This window comes from Tyto alba, unplaced genomic scaffold (genome assembly GCF_018691265.1).
Source record: "Tyto alba isolate M040663 unplaced genomic scaffold, T.alba_DEE_v4.0 Super-Scaffold_39, whole genome shotgun sequence".
NCBI classification, from domain to species: domain Eukaryota; kingdom Metazoa; phylum Chordata; class Aves; order Strigiformes; family Tytonidae; genus Tyto; species Tyto alba.
The window spans coordinates 4,627,202-4,644,647 of record NW_024881314.1 but is presented as its reverse complement, the minus strand read 5'-3'; the positions used below and the strand labels follow the sequence as shown (position 1 = coordinate 4,644,647).

The 17,446-nt window shown below is 42.1% G+C and overlaps 1 protein-coding gene across 1 annotated transcript; it reads right to left on the bottom strand.

Annotated features, from left to right (window-relative positions):
• Nucleotides 1–1,362: 1,362 nt before the first annotated feature.
• On the bottom strand, nucleotides 1,363–17,417 carry CRLF3 (cytokine receptor like factor 3). Its single transcript, XM_033002221.2, has 8 exons — nucleotides 17,139–17,417; nucleotides 14,155–14,362; nucleotides 12,239–12,326; nucleotides 11,602–11,779; nucleotides 9,861–10,083; nucleotides 9,040–9,172; nucleotides 4,807–4,919; nucleotides 1,363–4,468 (listed from the first exon to the last, which is right to left on the bottom strand). Exons 1-8 carry the CDS (start codon nucleotides 17,259–17,261, stop codon nucleotides 4,215–4,217), a joined length of 1,320 nt encoding a protein of 439 aa, XP_032858112.1. The 5' UTR covers nucleotides 17,262–17,417; the 3' UTR covers nucleotides 1,363–4,214.
• Between the last annotated feature and the right edge of the window lie 29 nt (nucleotides 17,418–17,446).

The window sequence follows — 17,446 nt, the reverse complement described above, 5'->3', positions numbered from 1 at the left end:
TTCCATCTTAGACATAATCCAGATACTGAAATACAGGATATGACAGCTAGGTTCTGTAAAGTTCAGACTGCAGTTGTCCGGTATGCTTTTGTCTCTAAAATTGGTAAGGTTCTTCTAATTTAGCCTTCAGTATGTTCATGGCAGATTTTAATGATGTTTTGTATTTGGTGATCATCTTGACACAACAGGTCTGTGAACCCCAAGTTGGAACCTAACATGACTTGAATATTTAATTAAGCACATTAAATACTATATTCAAAATCGTTAGATAAATTTAAGCTGTTCACCTTAAATGTATTTTGCTTTGAGTGTGTTCCTTGAATGTAGTCCTTGAATTTTTGGCGGGTGGGGTAAAGATTCACTGCCTGGATTGAAGCAATTACAAATAATTTGTACTGTTCTGATTACTTCACTAATCACCAAAACAAAACCCTTAAACCATAAAACCCACCCCAAACCAGCAATTTGATTTTACCTTTGAGAATACAGAAGCTGTCCTGTGAGGGCAATTTTGACAGTATTGTTCAAAGTAAAGTATTTCTTAATTCACAGAACAGTTTGGTGCCATCATTGACCATTTCTTGAGTGAAGGTGTTCCTGTTGGACCAGATCCTGGCTATAATCCTGATACTGGGTGGTTTCAAAACTGAGAACAGAAGAGCTGTGAATGAAGTAGGTAAGTCTTTCTCCTGTGACTCTGACATCTGCTGTTCATAAGTTGCTCGATTGGAGACTTGAAGATGCACTCTTTAGGAGAAATACTCAGCCTCTTATGAAAAATGTTCTTTATAGGAATGGTTTATTTAAAAGAAAGCTAACAAGTCAGCAACCTTACTTTTTGGTTTCATGTGTTATTTTGCCCTTAAAAGAGACCAAAGAAATGGAACAAGCTGCAGGCAAAGCAGACCTAAGGAATTAAAGCTGTGTGTTTAGTTCAACATGGACTTTATTTGAAGGGGATTAAATACCTCTGCTTCTTGCTCAATAATGGTAGCCAAAAACTACTGGTAAAAATTGCACCATTTAATGCAAGGGCAAGGAGATGGGAACAGTAAAATAACAAGCAGAGACAAATTAGCTGATGGAGTTTATAAATGCTGTAACCAACTTTTTAAAAGGTAAAATTGTTATTTCTGCAAGTGGTCTGTTAAGATCTGAACTTCAGCTGGAAATAAAAGTAAGTGTGCAACTGAGAAACCTGCAATAAAAAAAATTGTTTGGGACTTCTGAGGGACAAAAGATGATAAAAAAAACCTCTTAAAGATTGCTGCAGTGCTATCACATACATTTTCTTGTGTTTTGTTAGAATGCAGTAATGCTCAGCTTTGTGCCCCAATAAATAATTTCCTAGGCCATACACAGTTGAGGGATAAAACTTTATTTTAAAAAATTCAAATTTCACTTGACACAAAGCTTAGTTGAGGTAAGTGAATGTACTAGCTTAAGAAAACAACTTTCAGGATTGGATTTCATAAGCAGTTAACACTGTGTTGCTTGCAAGGCTCCAAGAGCTAGAGGTGAAAAACTAAAGCGTCAAGTTTTCTACCTAGCTGAACCCCACTGTGGAAGAACAGAATTTCAACGTTTTTAATTCAAGCCTCTGATTCTTTGCACACTTTGTTACTTAGGACTCTTGTCCTGAGACTCCTCAGGTTTAAAAGGTGCAGCTCTAAGAGGTGGCTGAACAGTACCTAATATGCAATTTGGACAGCTAGACTTATGCTAAGTTTGAAAAAAAAAAAAAAAAAAAAAAACAAAAAACAAACACAACACAACCTTGGCAAGCTGCCCTTGTTCAACATACAGCTAAAGCCTGAGGTCAGAAAAACTTTATTCTATTGGCATCCTCAGGTCTCAAAGGGGGCAGTAGGGGCCTCCTGGGGCCCTTCACAGTCATCTTAAGCTGCTTTGAATGTATATTCTGAGCAAACTGACATGGCATTACCATCTCTGGAAGTACCTGAATTGAAAGCTTAAGCTTTATTTTCTAATATGCAAGTAAATATCCTGCAGAAACAAGTCTGATTAGCTCCTCCAAAAGCAGATGAAAAGGTACCTGACCCATCAGTACCTCAGAAGTGCAGATATTCACAATTTTAGTTCCCATAGGGTAGAAGTACTAAGTTACAAGTACCTGGCACCTGAAGTGTGTAAGTAAAATTAGCAGCACTACTGAGTGGAGCAAGATTTAAGTCAGCTGCTAGCTGGAGTGCTAACCTGATCCTCTAAACGGGACTGGTACTGTTTGATCATTCACTGAACCTTCTTGGCTACAGGAAAAGAACCATTTTTTTAATATATAGAAAATACTTCACAGGATAATTCAAAGGAACACTGAAAGTGCAGGATAAGCTAGTATTCTCTTACTCCCTAACACTGAAATAGTTAAGCTTGAAAAACTGAGAATACTGCAGGCTTTTTGTTGCTAACACTGATAATCTTACTTGCAGGTGTCCAGTCTTCCTCACTTCATGTCTTAGAGTAAATTACAACTTAACTGCCATGTGCAAGTTCTTTGCATCCATGTGAATCTACTCATAAGGGTTTTTTTCCTTGTAAATGTTATAAATACCAACAGCCATTCTCCTCTTCTGAAATTCTTGTATCCCTACTACAGATGCTTGGGGAAAAAAACGCAGGCAGGTTAACTAATCTTTTCGTACTGGCAACATGAGTATGGGGGATATTAATCCAATGTAAATTAAGCTTTTTATGCTAGCACAGAGGGCTAATGTAGCATGTTGACACTGAAAGAAGAAGGGTAGAATGATTGTCTAGGTTTTATAAAAATATTGCTATTCTAGCATGCTAAATATCTTTAATTTTAATTGAACTTCAGGTAAGAAGGCCCTCAGTAAACATTACTTTTAAATATTCTTTAAATCCAATAGTATTGCAATCTTGACCAGGAATAGGCTCTCTGATAAGCTCCTTCTAAATCTTAGTTGTCCCTTAGGGGAAATATAGGTAATTTTATGTAGCTTCTGAATTCAAAGTCAATTCATCATAATTTCTTATCTCATTCTATTACATGGAGGAGAGTGCTAGATTACTACCATCTGCTTCATTTTGACTGCTGTGGGCTAAATCTGTGCCAGTGGGGTCTGCTGTAAGCCCATACCCAAAGCCTCTCTCCCACAGTGGGTCTCCAGCAGCAGTCCCAGCCTGCCTAGTCCGGCCCCAGGGCTCAGCCCATAAACCAGCACTAGGGCCTGGGACTGGAAGGTGTGTCCAGGTATTATCTGGGCTTTTCAGGAGTCCTGCACATTGAAATAGCACTGCCCTTGTCCACCACCAGAGACAACAGAAAGAAGGTTGTCTGAAGTCTTAGGAGGGCTCTGTGAAGAATCAGGGCTGTCACTCTGCATGTCATGCCCAAGTACTAAATTGCTAAGAGTTGCTCTGATACAGGCTACATGGTGAATTATAACTAGGGAAGACAGTCAGCGCGTAAGGAAAACTGTCCTACTCTAGGTATTGGTCTAGTTTGAGGCAAGCATCTGCATTTAGTTGATGTAAGCATCACCATGCAACTACTCTGGAAAATGTATTCCAAGTGACAACACACACAGAAAACAGTTCAAGAAATACCTGGAAATAAGGCACTTAAGTGAGACATAAACAGACCGGCTACATATTTAAACAGACATTATGGCTCAGATGTCCTTGCTCAGAGGAATGAACAGTACCATGCATGGAAGGAAGGGCTGTTGCACACAGAAGCCACTATCCATTCATACTGTTAAGGCAGCATTGTGTACAAACAAGCACAGCAGGACATCATGGCTCTAACTACTTTGCTTTTTTTGAGTGGCATAAATAAAACTTTGGTCCATTACCATCCCTCCACTTCCCTAAATGCTTACAGGCTTATTTCACAGAACAGCAGCATTAAGCAAAGTTAATTCTACACAACACACGTACCCTGAGACTAGAGTACAATGAAATACTGGAAAAACTCAAGTCTGGAGGAAAAAAGAGAAGGGTCTGATGGACTTATTAAATTAATTTGCCTATGCAAATGCCTGTTTCTAGCTTTTTCCAGAGTAACAAATCCAACATTTCACAATTATTTTTTAAATGAATCCAGTAGGAAGTACAATATAGTGGAGTTCAAGTAGTATAAAGACACTTTTAACAGATTATTGAACAGCTGGAAATCCAGGTTTTAACATTAGACTTTATATCAAGAACAAAAATCCCTTCACTCATTACTAAAACACCAAAACTTTCCAGCCTGGGTATGAAAATGAACATCCAAAATACAAAGAGACACAGCATTGATCAAGTACCCAGTCAAAGACCACTTCTCTGTTGTTAGAGCTAATGGTTACTCGAAGCTTGAAGTTTCCTCCCTCATTGCTGGAAGGCCCTAACTGCACAACTTCCATGTCAAACGTCACGGTCGATCCAGAAGTAACCGCAGGCAGTTGGTTTGTCATCTCTTTTCCATTTACAAATACTGCCCCTGAAACAGTCAAGATAAAGTGTAATTTCTTCTCACTTTCTGTACATACTAACATGCAATGCTATGTTTCCCTATTCTTTTTGCAGGCAAATAGAAATGGACAGCAACCCTGACGTATTCCTTTCTGTCACATTAAAGGTGTAGTAAGTACAAGCAGGAAAGGGAAATCCCTGATCTCACCAAAGATTTTAACAGCACAAGCAGTATGTATATAAAACGTGGGTGAAGTTGCTCACATGTGCTTCAGGGATATAAAGAACCAGGAGCTATAGGTTTGAGGCAAGGAAAGAAAGGAAAAAAAAAGAAAATCATTCTTCACTTACGCAATTCAGACTCACCGTTTGTGCTAATGCACACAGCTTTATCCCGCTGCAAAGAATCATAGCCATTCTGCTGCTCCACACACACTCCTAGGCTGTCTCGTCTGTCTGGCTGTCCCACAGTTTCAATTCTACCAAGCAAAAGGTTAAGTCAAACCCTGAAGCTTTAAATCAAAACATACAATGAAATCCAAACAGTAATACTGTGTCATACCAGACCCGTGTACTGTGCTCCAGGGCTTTTAACAAATTCATCCAACCTGGGGACATCCCCGTTGAATGACTAGAAGTCCTGCCAGCTTTCCCAAGAGCTCCACTGAGCAACGCTCTATTAATCTGTACAAAACAGGAACCTCCTTCCCACAAACTTTAATTGATATTTAATGAAATTTTCCACTGTCACAGCTTAGAGTATTTTGAAATTATTTCCAGTTGTCTGAAACAACAAATATGCACAAAACTACAATCTACATTTATACCAGATTACTGGTCAACATCACGTATTACGGCAAGACAGCTGTAGTTTCAGCACGCATTTCATAAGCATGACTAAAACAGGAGTTTTTTGAGCCCTGCTATATTCTGCTGTAAAGGAGAGGGGGTGGAAGGCTGATGTGTTATGGGGGTAGTGGGCTGTTGGGTTTGAGTGGGTAGGGGAGTTTTTTGTTCGTTTTGGGGTTTTTTAATAAATCAGCTTGGTAGAAATGTGTATTAGAAACAATGCTTAGAATAGCATTTACAAGTCTGGCTTCTGCTCAGCCACATTTAGGATTTTGGTCCTGGGAAAAAATCTCTGAAGAACAAGCAAACAAGTTGTGCAAATAACCTGGGACGCGGTTCCCTCTGGGCCCTAGCAGCTGAGTGAGGCTGCACTATTTGTATACTGAAGGGCTCTTCTGTATTTGAGTTCTTTCTCTTGTACTGCGATCTCTCAAAGGTGCTAAATCATACTTCAGAGAGAGCTTGAGTGACTCAGGGAAACTCAGATGATCTTTTCTAGAAAGTAAAACTGGTTATTTGGTTATTTTCATTAAGCCTTGAGAGAAAGAACAGCACTTACACATGGTTGTTGCCAAAGAACAGAAAAACTTCAGCAAAAGCTTTTAAGAACTGGAAGTCAAAACCGGGCAGTAGACTGGCACACTGTGGGTTAAATTTCAAGACAAACAGGGAAAATAAAATTGGAACCATGTTTTACTTTTGCACTCCATTAGGTTTTTCAGTCCCCTGGGAACATCACTAAGATAGCAAAAGCCTTGTACTGGAAAGCAAAGCAAAGGAAAAAAAAAAATTAAACATCCAAGCAGCTTTTAATTTGGAAGTGATCCACAGTGTTTTCCCAAAACAAGTTTAAATTCATTTTGGTACTCCACTTCAGATTTTAAACTCTGATTGAATTACTGGTGAAGCTTTACAAACAGCTGTTTATCTGTAAACTTTGTGCATAAGGTAACATTAATTTATTCCATTCCCAGTAAAGGCAGCCTTTCTTAACATTTGGGTTGGAAATAAGCATTTGCACAGTCACAAGAATGACCAAAAATGTGTAATTACAAACCCATTAAAAAGTAGAAATTCTATCATGTCAATCTATATTCATAGTTATTTGCTCACTTACGTAGACCCCTTTTGCAGAGCTCTGTCAGGGTAACTGGGACCAGCAGCAATAGGAAGAAAAAAAACATCAAACAAGTGACAGGACAGCAAATGTCTGAGGGAGGAGCAATGGTACACCCGGATTGGGAACGCTGACAGGAGCCATTCTAGGACCAGCTTAATGTTTTCAGTTCAGCACACTCAGTGATATTCACGCTGGATCCAGGGTTTTTATCATGCACGTCTATATTTATCACTTCCAGGCCTTCCAGCCTCAGGACTGCCCTCACTCCAAGAGAGCAGATTGGGCTGCATGCTAACACAAAGAAGGAAAGAGCCAAACCCTCCTTACACCATAAAAAGGGAGCACAACTCAAGTGACCAAGACCATGGCCAACCTGTAATTCTGCAGTAGTTTTCTTCCTCTCACATGCACCGGGAAGAGGACCGGGATCTGGTATAGGTCACCATTCCTTTCCTTACTAGTTTTTGATTTTTTCAGCAATGAATAACCAGCCCAAGACCAAGAGCCCATGTACAGTACAGAGCATCACTGCACAATCTCCTAACCTTTACTTTACTAGGCTGATTTTCCCTATCACATTAACAAAATTATTCTCCAGCCTCTATGATCCCTGGGACTTAGCCCACAGAATACGTGATGTGAACAATGCTCAGTGGAACACTGTTCAAATCCCTTCTCACCACTTCCAATGCTGCTGAGCAAAACCTTGCCTCTGTCACTGCAGCATGCAGACACTGAACCAGTTCAACCACCACCAGTTTCCATTTGCCCCAAAGCACAGAGAAGTAAATCTCTGTGTGATCACATGCACTTCCTTTGTATTAGCTGTCAGGAGAGTTGTGGTGGGTTCCTGACAAAGGCAGCATGACCTTCATGGGGCATCTGCTGGATGATCCCAAATCACCAGCCTGGCCAGACTGACTGTGGCTCCCACTGCAAAGCAAAGGCTTTAGAGGCAGCTGCAGAGCAAGTCACTGTGGAGGAACATCTCCCTTCCTAAGGGCAGCTCCCTGAAGGCTGCAAAGAAACAGGATGAGTCTTGACTTAAAGCAATGATGTTTTCCTACAACTTGTCCAAATGCCTCACCACAGAGGACAATTGAAGCAGTCTATTTTTAAAAAGCAGATACAAAGCATTGCCTTTATCATAGCTTCACTTTTCACTGATGAGGTACACCTGTGTCCTGAACACACAAGAATAATACAAAGCTGCCTCACAAACATCTGTAACGTGAACCTTGCTTATTTGGTTTGATCTGTAAGCCACTTATCCCCCCGTGAATACACTTTTGTTTCAACAGATGGAGAAAACCAAGCGCCAAGTACTATGTTTCCCTGCTCAGGAAAATCTCACACACTTTCAAACAAGAAGCCACTCTTGGACATTGGAAGAGGAATACAACAGACTTTTGAGATTGTCTTCAATCTTAAGACTCGTGTCATAGTTCTTGAGGACATAGGCTTGTTAGTGCTCTGCCATCCTGAAACAATCTCCTCTTGGAGAGGAATCCACATTACCAAAATGTAAAATATTTTCATGTGCTACCAATAAAAAAAGATAAAAGGCACTGGTCTGAAAGAGGACCAAGGGGAACCTCAAAGTTCTGTCTTTAATTTCACAGGTATTTCTGAGCCAAGAGATGTTAAATCTAGCAATAGATTTCAAATGAAAGCTTTATATCTTTTTATCCCATCTCAGACAGGGCAACTGAATACATCCTCATACTACAACCACCTAAACTTAAGATAATTCATTATCAGGAAGGGAGAAATTAAACATGATGGAACGAGCTACAAAAATACCATGAACAGCCCCCTTAAATTGCCTTTGGGGGTTGCCTACTGTACAGCAAGTAGTTTTATTTAACCAGGGAAAGATGGAATAAAGCTCCAGAGTCTCTGAGGTCTGTAATTATAACTGACATATCCACAAGGACATTCCTCATACCCTGTTAAACAGCATCATCTCAGGGGCAGTACTACAGGCAGCAAAGCTGCCAAGGTTTTTAATCATATTCTGTGTCAAATGGAAAGCCTGAATTTCACAAGATCCCTTCTCCACTTGGGATTCTTTAATGCCAATTTCAAGCGGTACTCTGATCAGCACTAATTATCTCAGATGTTAACGACATCAGTGCCAGACTGTCATCCTTATCCGTCCCAGCAGCACATAAAATGTTTTCATGTCCAAAGTCTTCAAAGCACGTGGACAGTCTGTGCAGACATGCACCCACTGGCCCAAGGTTGAAAAGGATCAGTGGTGAGCCTCCACTGACTTCTAACCAGCCAGTAACAGCTGCTACAAAACTCGAGGAAGTTCAACATTCTACAGATTTGTTCAGCATGGGCTATATTTTGCCACCCCTCAGGAGCTCACTCATCTCTATTTTAGACAGGTGCAGGTCCTACAAAAACATAAGGTGTTTTCCCAAAGATCCAAGAAGTAAAAGTAAAGAGAAGGAAGTTCAGACTTCACACAGGACATACTGCCTTAACTGGGGCTGAGCTGATGTACAACTCCAACATGCATCATGACTCAGGTTTACATACAATGCAGATGTAACAGACCACAGAAGGAAGCCTGCCTCACAGGAGATATACCAGACAACAGCTACCCAAGAAGTACTTGCCTGAATGTTAATGTTTGCCCACAGAAATAAGTAGGAGCTTTGGAGTAGAGCACACCACATGACTGAGAATCATTTCGAAGCGCTATGTTTCTTCGACTGCTCAAGCTGTAACCCTCCAAACCAGTTGTCCATTCTTCAAAGAACAAAAAAAAAAAAAAAAAAAAAAAATGAAAGCATGACCCTCAACTAGCTACTGTGCAAAATCAAGTCAGCTGCAATGTCAACAGTTTGCCTCATATGAAGCTTAAGCTGTATTAAGAACAGGAGCTGGTTTTGCCTTCTTCTGGAGAGGTTTATTTTTCAAATAATTTGCAATTACAAAAAGTATTTCCCAGCTCACAGAGTTGACCAGAAGCTCACTCTTTGCTGTGATCCCTGTGAAGTTGTATTGCAGGCAAAGGAAAACCTTCATTACCTACTGCCCTTAAAAATTTGCAAGTGGTGAGAAAATTCAGTTTTTTCTCTCTGCAAGGGAAAAGCTTTTAATGAGACTGTATCTCATTCAAAAAAGCTTAGGTAGGGCTGAGATAGAAGGGGAAAAAAAACAAAAACAAACTTCACTTCTGTCTCACTGATGCTTTCCAAGGCTAAGTAGTGAGCTACCTGCTGGAAAGCTTCCCTAATTCTCCATCACACCATGAAGCAAAGAATAAATTATAGGTTGAAAAGATAGTTTATCATACATTACACACATACATGATAGCTAAGGACACCCCATCATCAAACAAAAAGCGGCTCTATGTCATTCAGCTATAGACCTTCAGGAGTGCTGCACTGATAACACAGGCTTAAGATGAAGATGAGCAGCAACAGAACAGTACCGTGAGGAACCAGAGTGGTATGGCCGATCTGCGGAACACTCCACGGGCTCCACTCCTGCCGTCCATCTCCTCGGGCACAGACTCTGAACTGGTAATCAACATTAGGATCGATATGCAGCACCATGAACTCTGTCTCTGAGCCGACATATACATCTTCAAAATGACTGGCAGTACTCTTACGGTATTGCAGGCGGTAATCTTGTGGTATGAAGTCATCATCCACCTGGAGAAACATTTATTGCATTAATAAAGGACCCCCTCTTTTTTTTTTCTTTTGCCTCTGAAGCAGCATATAGTAGGGTAGTACTGCAGGCTGCCAAAGGCAATTCAGAGTCACAAGATATTAAAGAGCAGAAAGCATGCCTTATAGAAAATCAAATCAGTGTCTGAACTACTTAATACAAAAAGAAGTATAAGAATGATTCAATTAGTTTAAAGGTATCTTCAGGAGGAGAAACATTTAACAGAAGGCTTTTCAATCTAGCAGAGATATAACAAGATCCTTCAGCCAAAATTTGTAGAAAAAACAAATTTGCAGAAAAGACAAATTTGCAGAAAAAATTCGGTGCCAGTTTTTAACAGCAAGAGAAACTCACTGTTATCACTCCCTGTTCCAGGGAATGATTTCTAATTCTTTGATATCTCTACGTTAAAAGAGAATTTTATAATTCCCCCCCTCCTCCAAAAGCTCCACTATCCTCCAACCATCACCAAATTCCAGGAAATCATCTATAGCACAGAAAATCAGAGCACATGTGACAACTGCCTACAGTTTTATAATCCGACTCCACATAGTTTACAAGGTAAGAGTGGCTGACCGATGGCTGGCTGTTGCTAGAACAATATAAGTTTGTTTAATGCTGCCAAGGAGCATAGAGCTGTCCAACAACAACTAAACCACACCAGAGCACAGCAGTGATTTACTCAAAAACAGGTTTTGTGTATTGAAGAGAAAGGCTACTTGACTAGCTGATGCCAATATTAAAATGTTTTCCCTTTCTATCCACTGCATCTCCCTAACAACAAACACATTTAGGTGCAAAAGCATAACAGAACAGGTTCAGCCTCATCCTGGGTCTGCTATGAGTCTTCAAAGGGAACAAAAGCATCACCCCAGCACAGGAGCCCAGTCTCACTGAGAGTGTTTGGCACTTGTTGCCACACAAACCAATCACTTGCTTCCACAGCACAAATGGCTACATGCGAATCGCCTGTCAAACACACACAACAGGATTTCTTGGTCTTGTCTGTACAACAGCATCACAGATAGATTACACTTCAATATTGATTTGTTTAGTGGGAAGAGAACATGAAGGAGTTGTTTCCTGCTTGTCCCAGTACCTGGCACTTGCTTAAGCACGGGAAGCAGGGGGAACAGTGTTTCCAGCTGACACTCCTGATTTTCCCACACCTCGGGAAGGAGGTTGTGAGGCAGTGATGCTTCAGCATCTGGGCCCTTTCTACCTGCAGACCGGAGCAGGCTGAGTCCAACAGCAAGTGTTTAACACGAAAGTGTCACTGCCAGGTAGACACAAACCCCAGTGCCAACCACAACATTGCTAGATTACCTTGCCTTTAAATGAGGCCATTACCATAAAAATACCTTCTGAAGTTTCTAACTACACACTGGAGTGGACTATTCATTTGAGGGCAGTAAAAAATCCAGAATGAAAGTGGCTTTTTCAGTTTCTTTCAACAAAACTGAAGTCTGAATGATTTTCACCCAGGGTATTTTACCTACCTTACACCATCGGACTAAAATACCTCCAGGCTTCTCAACAAATTCCTCTAGCTGTACAGGTGGGCGAGATGCCACAGTTCCATGTCTGAATATTTGATTTTTCAATATAGTAAGAAGGAAGTCATCCAACTGGGCAGATAAACAAGGCACGTCAACCAAGGAGGGCACTTCTGGTAAGCTGAGAAAGGAAAGTTTGCTGTAATGAAAGGGGCCAGCTTCTACAAATTCGTATTTTATCCATACACTTGAATCTGTGCAGATTTGCAAAGAGAAAACAGCTGCAGAAATTGGCATGTGCATTTCAAACTTAAAAGACTCGGAAAACACTGTGTTTCAGCCCTAACCAGACTGTCTGTTTCTCAGTAAATACTCTGAAATACAGGCTGTTCCACACATAGTTTCATCGTTCACAAATAAACAGCCTATAGTTCTACAGAACATATGGAGGTTGAAAACTACTCCATTCTGTGACTGCCAGCCCCAAGGGAAGCCTATGAAACAAAGAGGACAGTAGCACCTCAAATGAATGTTTTAAGGCAATTAGAGCAGAAGGCTTTTGTTTCACAGGAGAAAAGATCCCCTATACAAGAGCACATATGTCACTGCCTCAGATCACCTCAGTGTGTCAGTATCTTACCTATCTAGCTGAATATGTAAAGCTTTTTTTGTAAAGCTGCAAAGTTTCTCATTCTGTGGTCCCACATCTCCATGGACTGCACTCTCTCCTGGAATCAAATGGTAAAAATATTCCTAATGAGAAAACATCCAATTAAAGTATTCTTTGCTTTAAACAATAACCAGTTCTGACACGAATAACCAATTAGACATGAAGCATTCTCAGCACTTTTGCTAGACTCTTAGAAAATACAATTACAGTTAACAATATAAAGCCTATCTAGCAACTCTTGAAGGTCTCAAAGCTTCCTGTAGACACACCCATAACGCAATAATTTGCCTCAGGTCTCAGACAGTAGCAGAACTAGGGTCAGATGCCAGAAATCAGGATCATTAATCCCTTCTTCCACCTGCTTTAAAGGAAGAAAAAAGCAAAGCACCTTCACTGCGCAGAAAATAAAAAAGCAGGATCTTAAAAAATAATTTCAACCATTGTTCTATTTGCTACAATCCAAATGGTAACTATTGCCATAGTGAAAGAAATAATCCACGCATTTAAGTGTGAAGATAAATAGAAATCTTTCCATAAGCTTTCCATATAAAGTAGCGTCCCACACTTTAGCTTACAGAGATGTATATTGCTTTCTCTTATCTGATGACTTCATGGTAATTTACAACATAAGCAAGCTCAGTCCTTTTCCAAATGCAGGATTACAATCGTTACAAATCTCTAAAGAAAAGTATACGTCATAACTGGCAGCAGAAGATTTAATAACCACAGAGGCTTAACTCCTTTCTGACTCAGATGCAACATCTGCTCATTTTGACGACATGACTTAGCAATGCTCCTACTGCTACAGAGGGAATGGTGACCCACGAGATAAAAGTGCACGGCTAGTCAGGTTCTCATGAGATCTGACAGACACTTGTACAAAACACAGGTGATCTTTGCCGCCACCCTGTGATTCAGTAACATGAGACATAAAATAAAAACAAGGTGACTACCAGCTGTCCCAGAGGTTGTGGTGCTAGGAAAAAAAAACAAACAAAACAACAAATTAACTCTTAAATATTGTCACTACTCCTATGAGCAGGAGGCGTAGAGCTACCAAGCCAGCATGCTCTAAGCGCAAAGCTCACATCTGAGGGAAAGCTGGTAGCTCTCCTACCCGTGAGAGCCTGCTCAATGCACTTTAGTTTGCAAAACTGAGATCATGTTGAAAGAAAGTTAAAGTTGAGACATGAGAACAATGCAAGGAAACTGCCAACATACTCATGGCTCAGACATGTTCCCAGTAGGTTCTCCAGTGTGGGGAAAACAGTCAAGAGTGACACTCCTTTCTGGCTAGGTATTTAGCATCAGTAGGGTATAAACTGGCCAGCCCTTACAGTAATAATCCACATCCATTTTTGTCTGCCTCATCCTCAGACTTTTGAAGAAATTCTTCCCATACAGGGGCCATTTCATTCCTCATGTTCCCCACCAACTGTAAACATAATCACACTTAGTAGGAAAGATAATCTGTTTACTTCAGCTGCAATTCCACTAAGATACAAATAACTTTCCTCAACAGACACATTTTGTTATTATGGTACCTAAGGCGTATTCTATTTCAAAGTAGCCTGACATAATCCTCTTTCTAGCATGGAGGGGTGCAGGACTCCTCTGCAGTGAGACCTTTCCAAAGTAGATACTTCCTGCCCTTACAGAGAGGCTACACTGATAAATCTACACCCTAGGATTGGAGAAGAATATTTAAATATGGATTTGTAGGAGATAATATTAATCAGCTCTTTACAACATCTACCCAACTTTAACCTTTTCTTAACGTTTGCTTTGAGAGAAGTCAAAAATGAGCCAAATATGCTGATCATAACAGTCTTCAAGAGAAGACACAATGGCAGGTAGACCCAAGACTTAGTATCAGGTCTCCTTACCTTCGCGGAGCAGTTCATCGGCTGTACTGACCCCGTGCTCTATTAGTTTCTGGCATTCATCCAAGGGTTTGATGCTCTCTTGTTCTATAGCATCTACTTCCTGCAGCAGTGACATCAGTCGTTCATCCAGCAGCTTCTTTAGGGTCCCTTTTAAATCATTAAAATGTTGCTCAAGTACATCTCTGGTCAATGTTGCGCTTTCTCTTATCTAAATTCAAGTAAAAGGAAAGAAGGATTCAGGATAAAGACAAAGGCCATGCACATCTTTTCTTTTTTCTGAACCACCTAATCTGCATCTGCTGGTGAAAAGCTGTGTATGAAGTCAGCTTTAAAAAAAGGACCACTGGCAGGTAACAAACTAGTGTAGTAATTTTTAATACACATGCAGCAGGGAAGGAGGCAAAGAAAGTAGCCTGGACAAGGGGATGAGCATATTAACTAAGCAAAATACAAATTGGGTTACATGTACTTCAGTTGAGGAATTTTTCTTGTCAGAAGAGTCTGAATGCTCTGCAGGGCTTTCCCCTGCCACCCCTCAGAACTGCTGTAATTCTATACAAAACACACTCTGCCATCATATACAGGTAATTCTCACTGGAAAGAAAAAGATACCCGGCTTTTAGCAGACTATCTAGAATCACTTTTCCAGACCCTAACACTTCACTGGATTTTAAAAATCCTCATAACGTTGCTTTCTTTTAATTTTTTTTTTTTTTTTTTCAAATCTTTGATTCACTTTCAAATCTTTCAAACCTTTGATTTGTCTGTGCTCCAGAGTTACAGGGCAGGATGAACAGTAAGTCTTTTTTGATTATGGAACTATACCACAGAAGGTTCTGCAAGTACTTATTAAAATGTTTGCAAACTTGCCGAATCTGACTTTTAGAGGAAAAAAAAAAAAAAAAAAAAAACAAACAACCACACACCACATTTGAACACCCATTTGAATGCGTGAACACACGCATTTGAGCTAAAGATGCAAAAGTCAAAAGTAAACATCTCCCTATGAGATGAACAACTTTTCTGAGTCACACACACAAGAAAATTCTGCAACATGCACACAGCGTTACATGTAATTTCTAGATCTTTAGAAGTACAGACAATCAACACAGGAAGTTCTCTGGTTAGGTAAAATAAATTTCCTCTTCAAGCAATATTCATGAAGCTCTGCAGCTGCCCCAGAGCTCGGTTTCCCTTCTCTTGTTATTTCAACACTTGAGAAAAAAAAGGAAGTATTTAGCTTCGTGAAGGGGTGGGGCAAAGGAAGACCAAACAGTCACTTCTCTAAGCCCATTACCTCCATTACATGCAGATATAAATTCAACCAGTCAGCCTCAGAATTACAGATACTACCAGCTACGTAGAAGAGGAAATGCAAGTTCCTGAACACACAGAGCTACATGAAGCTTGTTGAAAATAATGTCTCATTGGTGCAAAAGAAAAGGATGCAACGGAAGTGATCTGAAGTGCTTTTCCTACCAAACCAGCCCACCAGTCCCCAAATAATAAAGCTTCTGCTATATGAACACCAGTCTAAGACATTCAGCACTTCTGGACATAGGGAATTCCCGGATGTGTGTTGCATGGCTGATTCTTTGGGGACAAAATAGTGTGAGGTCCTGAAAATGGAGAGAGAAAACAGAAACATGCACGCTAGAAAAGAAATTCCCCCAGAGAGGAAAAGGAAGGGGAGGTAAGTTAACTAAGTACTCACAGCCACTGCAGAAAGGCAAACTGGCTTCCTCTCAGTGCATTTTGATTCAGCAGGCAACACTCTCAGGTGACAAGGTTTGGATTAAAGACCATCATGAACAATTCATCTTCTTAAGTAGCTTGTGGTTTTGAAGATGACTAGAGTTGATTGCTTACACTCATTCAGTAACAGGACACTAACCTAGCAGATTCGTAGCAGATTTCTATGCTAATGAAATCTCCTCCAGAGAAACTATCAGGTCACCACAGAAACATTTTCTGAGTTTGTTTTTTTTATTTACCCTTACAGAGTTGAATCAAATATAGTAAGACACTGGTTCTGCAAAAACTAAAAAGCTTAGAGGATGTCTTAACAGAGAACCCAGTCCTTCACTGGCTCTCTGCAATCTCCCTACCCGCATCGCATATCTTATCACGCATCTTCAGTGCAGAGTGGGTGGGTTACTAGTCCCAGTGAAAACGCTCCTCTGGCTCCCGTGCACAGCTGCAGAAAAACCAGCTAACCTGGAATGCTGGCAACACTTATATGTGACCCACAAAGTACGTGACCCACAGAGCTTGGTGCATGGGGACAGCAGAGTTCAGGATAGCAGTCAAACTGGAGTGTAACTCGCCTAGGCAGGTAGCTTTTAGATGTGAGGGGAAGAAGACAGACATGACAGTCCCTATGAAATAGGACTTAACATCCAAACTACTTTAGAAAACGTGGTTCCTTTAGACATCTTTATTCTTGCCTAGGAAACCTACCTACCATCACAGAAAACCAGGCTCTCTTCAGTAACAGACCTCACCTCGCACCCCTTCCTCCCTGACACTTTCTACACTCACCCACTCCGGTGCCTGCAGAGGTAACACGCAAGTTTCCCCGACGCGTGGCCAGTCCCCGGGGCCCCCGCAGCCGTCATCCACCCGCCAGGTCCTGCGGAACCCCCTCCGCCCACCTCTTCCCCGACACGACCCCATCCAAGCGCCAGCAGGCTGCTCCGCACGCCCGGGACACGCGAGGGGGGGGGACACACACGCATCAAAACACAGCACCGGGTGAGAAACGCAGAAGCGGGCGGCGCTGCTGCCCGTGGGCCACCGCCACCCGCCGTGGACTGGCTCGGGGGGGGTCCCGGGCCGAGCCACCGCCAGGCCGGGCGGTGCGGGCAAACCGCGAAGCCCCGGGCAGCTCCCGGCCGCTCGTCCCCTCCCGGCCTCGGCGGTGAGCGCCTCCGGGGAGCCCCGCCGCCACCCCTCCCCCGGGTAACCCCGTCCCGTCTCCCCACCTGCTTTCGCGCCTGCTGCAGCCCCCGCAGCCGCTGCTCCAGCTCCCGCCGGTAGCTCCGCGCCGCCTCGATGCTCTCCCGAGCCTCCTGCAAGAGGAGCCGCACCTCGGCCTCGGCCTCCATGGGGCAGCCGCGGCGGCGAGGCACCCGGCGGGGCGGGGCAGCGGCGAGCGGGCCTCGCCCCCGGAAAGGCCCCACATCCGGGCGCCGTGCCCCGCGGGGCGGAGCGGGGCGGGGAGCCGGGGACACACGGACAAACGCGCGGCGCTGCCCCCCTTCAGCGCGTCCCGCGAAGTTTGGCCCCTCCC

Coding starts and splice junctions, on each gene's coding strand:
- CRLF3 (XM_033002221.2), bottom strand. CDS start 17,261: ATGGAGGCCGAGGCCGAGGTGCGGCTCCTCTTGCAGGAGGCTCGGGAG. Junction 11,780..12,238: donor TTACATATTCAGCTAGATAG/GTAAGATACTGA, acceptor TTCCTTTCTCAG/CTTACCAGAAGTGCCCTCCT. Junction 9,173..9,860: donor TACCACTCTGGTTCCTCACG/GTACTGTTCTGT, acceptor TGTTCTTTGAAG/AATGGACAACTGGTTTGGAG.